The sequence below is a fragment of the Phaethon lepturus genome, unplaced genomic scaffold (genome assembly GCF_000687285.1).
Source record: "Phaethon lepturus isolate BGI_N335 unplaced genomic scaffold, ASM68728v1 scaffold44007, whole genome shotgun sequence".
In the NCBI taxonomy this organism is placed as follows: domain Eukaryota; kingdom Metazoa; phylum Chordata; class Aves; order Phaethontiformes; family Phaethontidae; genus Phaethon; species Phaethon lepturus.
This window is the reverse complement of record NW_010550574.1, coordinates 3,483-4,062: the sequence shown is the minus strand read 5'-3', so window position 1 is coordinate 4,062 and position 580 is coordinate 3,483. Positions and strand designations below refer to the sequence as shown.

At 61.4% G+C, this 580-nt stretch overlaps 1 protein-coding gene across 1 annotated transcript in view; it reads right to left on the bottom strand.

Annotated features, from left to right (window-relative positions):
- SLC9A5 (solute carrier family 9, subfamily A (NHE5, cation proton antiporter 5), member 5) overlaps positions 1-580 on the bottom strand; it is a gene marked incomplete at both ends in the record, with an annotated part of 3,018 nt that overhangs the window by 327 nt on the left and 2,111 nt on the right. The window contains 2 exons of the mRNA XM_010290591.1: positions 91-311; positions 445-580. Of these exons, the coding sequence (XP_010288893.1) occupies positions 91-311; positions 445-580 (357 nt within the window). The remainder of the gene's footprint in view (positions 1-90; positions 312-444) is intronic.

The following is a 580-nucleotide window of genomic DNA, read 5'->3' as shown; positions in this document are numbered from 1 at the left end:
CCTCCTGCCCCGGCCCTTCTTGGGGGGTGCGGCTTTCTGGCATGAAAAGGGTTGGGTGCCGCTGCCCAGAAGCACAGCGGGCAGACTGACCCACAGCTCTGAAGAGCAGGATAAAGAACAGGGTGCCCAGCACCAGCGCCGTGTCCCATGCCCACTTGGAGGTGTCCACAGCCGAGATGCCCAGAAACATGAAGATGATGGTCTCTGAGCTGCTGGCCAGCGTCTTCATGGTGTACTTGACCGTGGTGCGGGATTTTTGGGAGATGTTGGCTTCCACGTACTTCTTGCAGCAGATACCACAGAAGGTGACTCTGCAGAGGGGCAGAAGGAGTTGCATGACCCTACGGCAGGATGGGGAGCGAGTCTGCTCGCCGCCTCTTGCCGCCCAGCACTGCACCCCTGATTTCCTGGACCCCCTCCCCCAGGGGACACCCCGGTACCCACGCCAGGATGGAGGAGAGAGAGACCATCTCGGCAGCAAGGTACGCGACGTAGGCCAGGAGGAAGACGAAGAGCGGCTCGATGATGCGCACGCGCTTGGTGAACCGCGTGATCAGGGCCAGGAGGAAGGCAAAGAGCA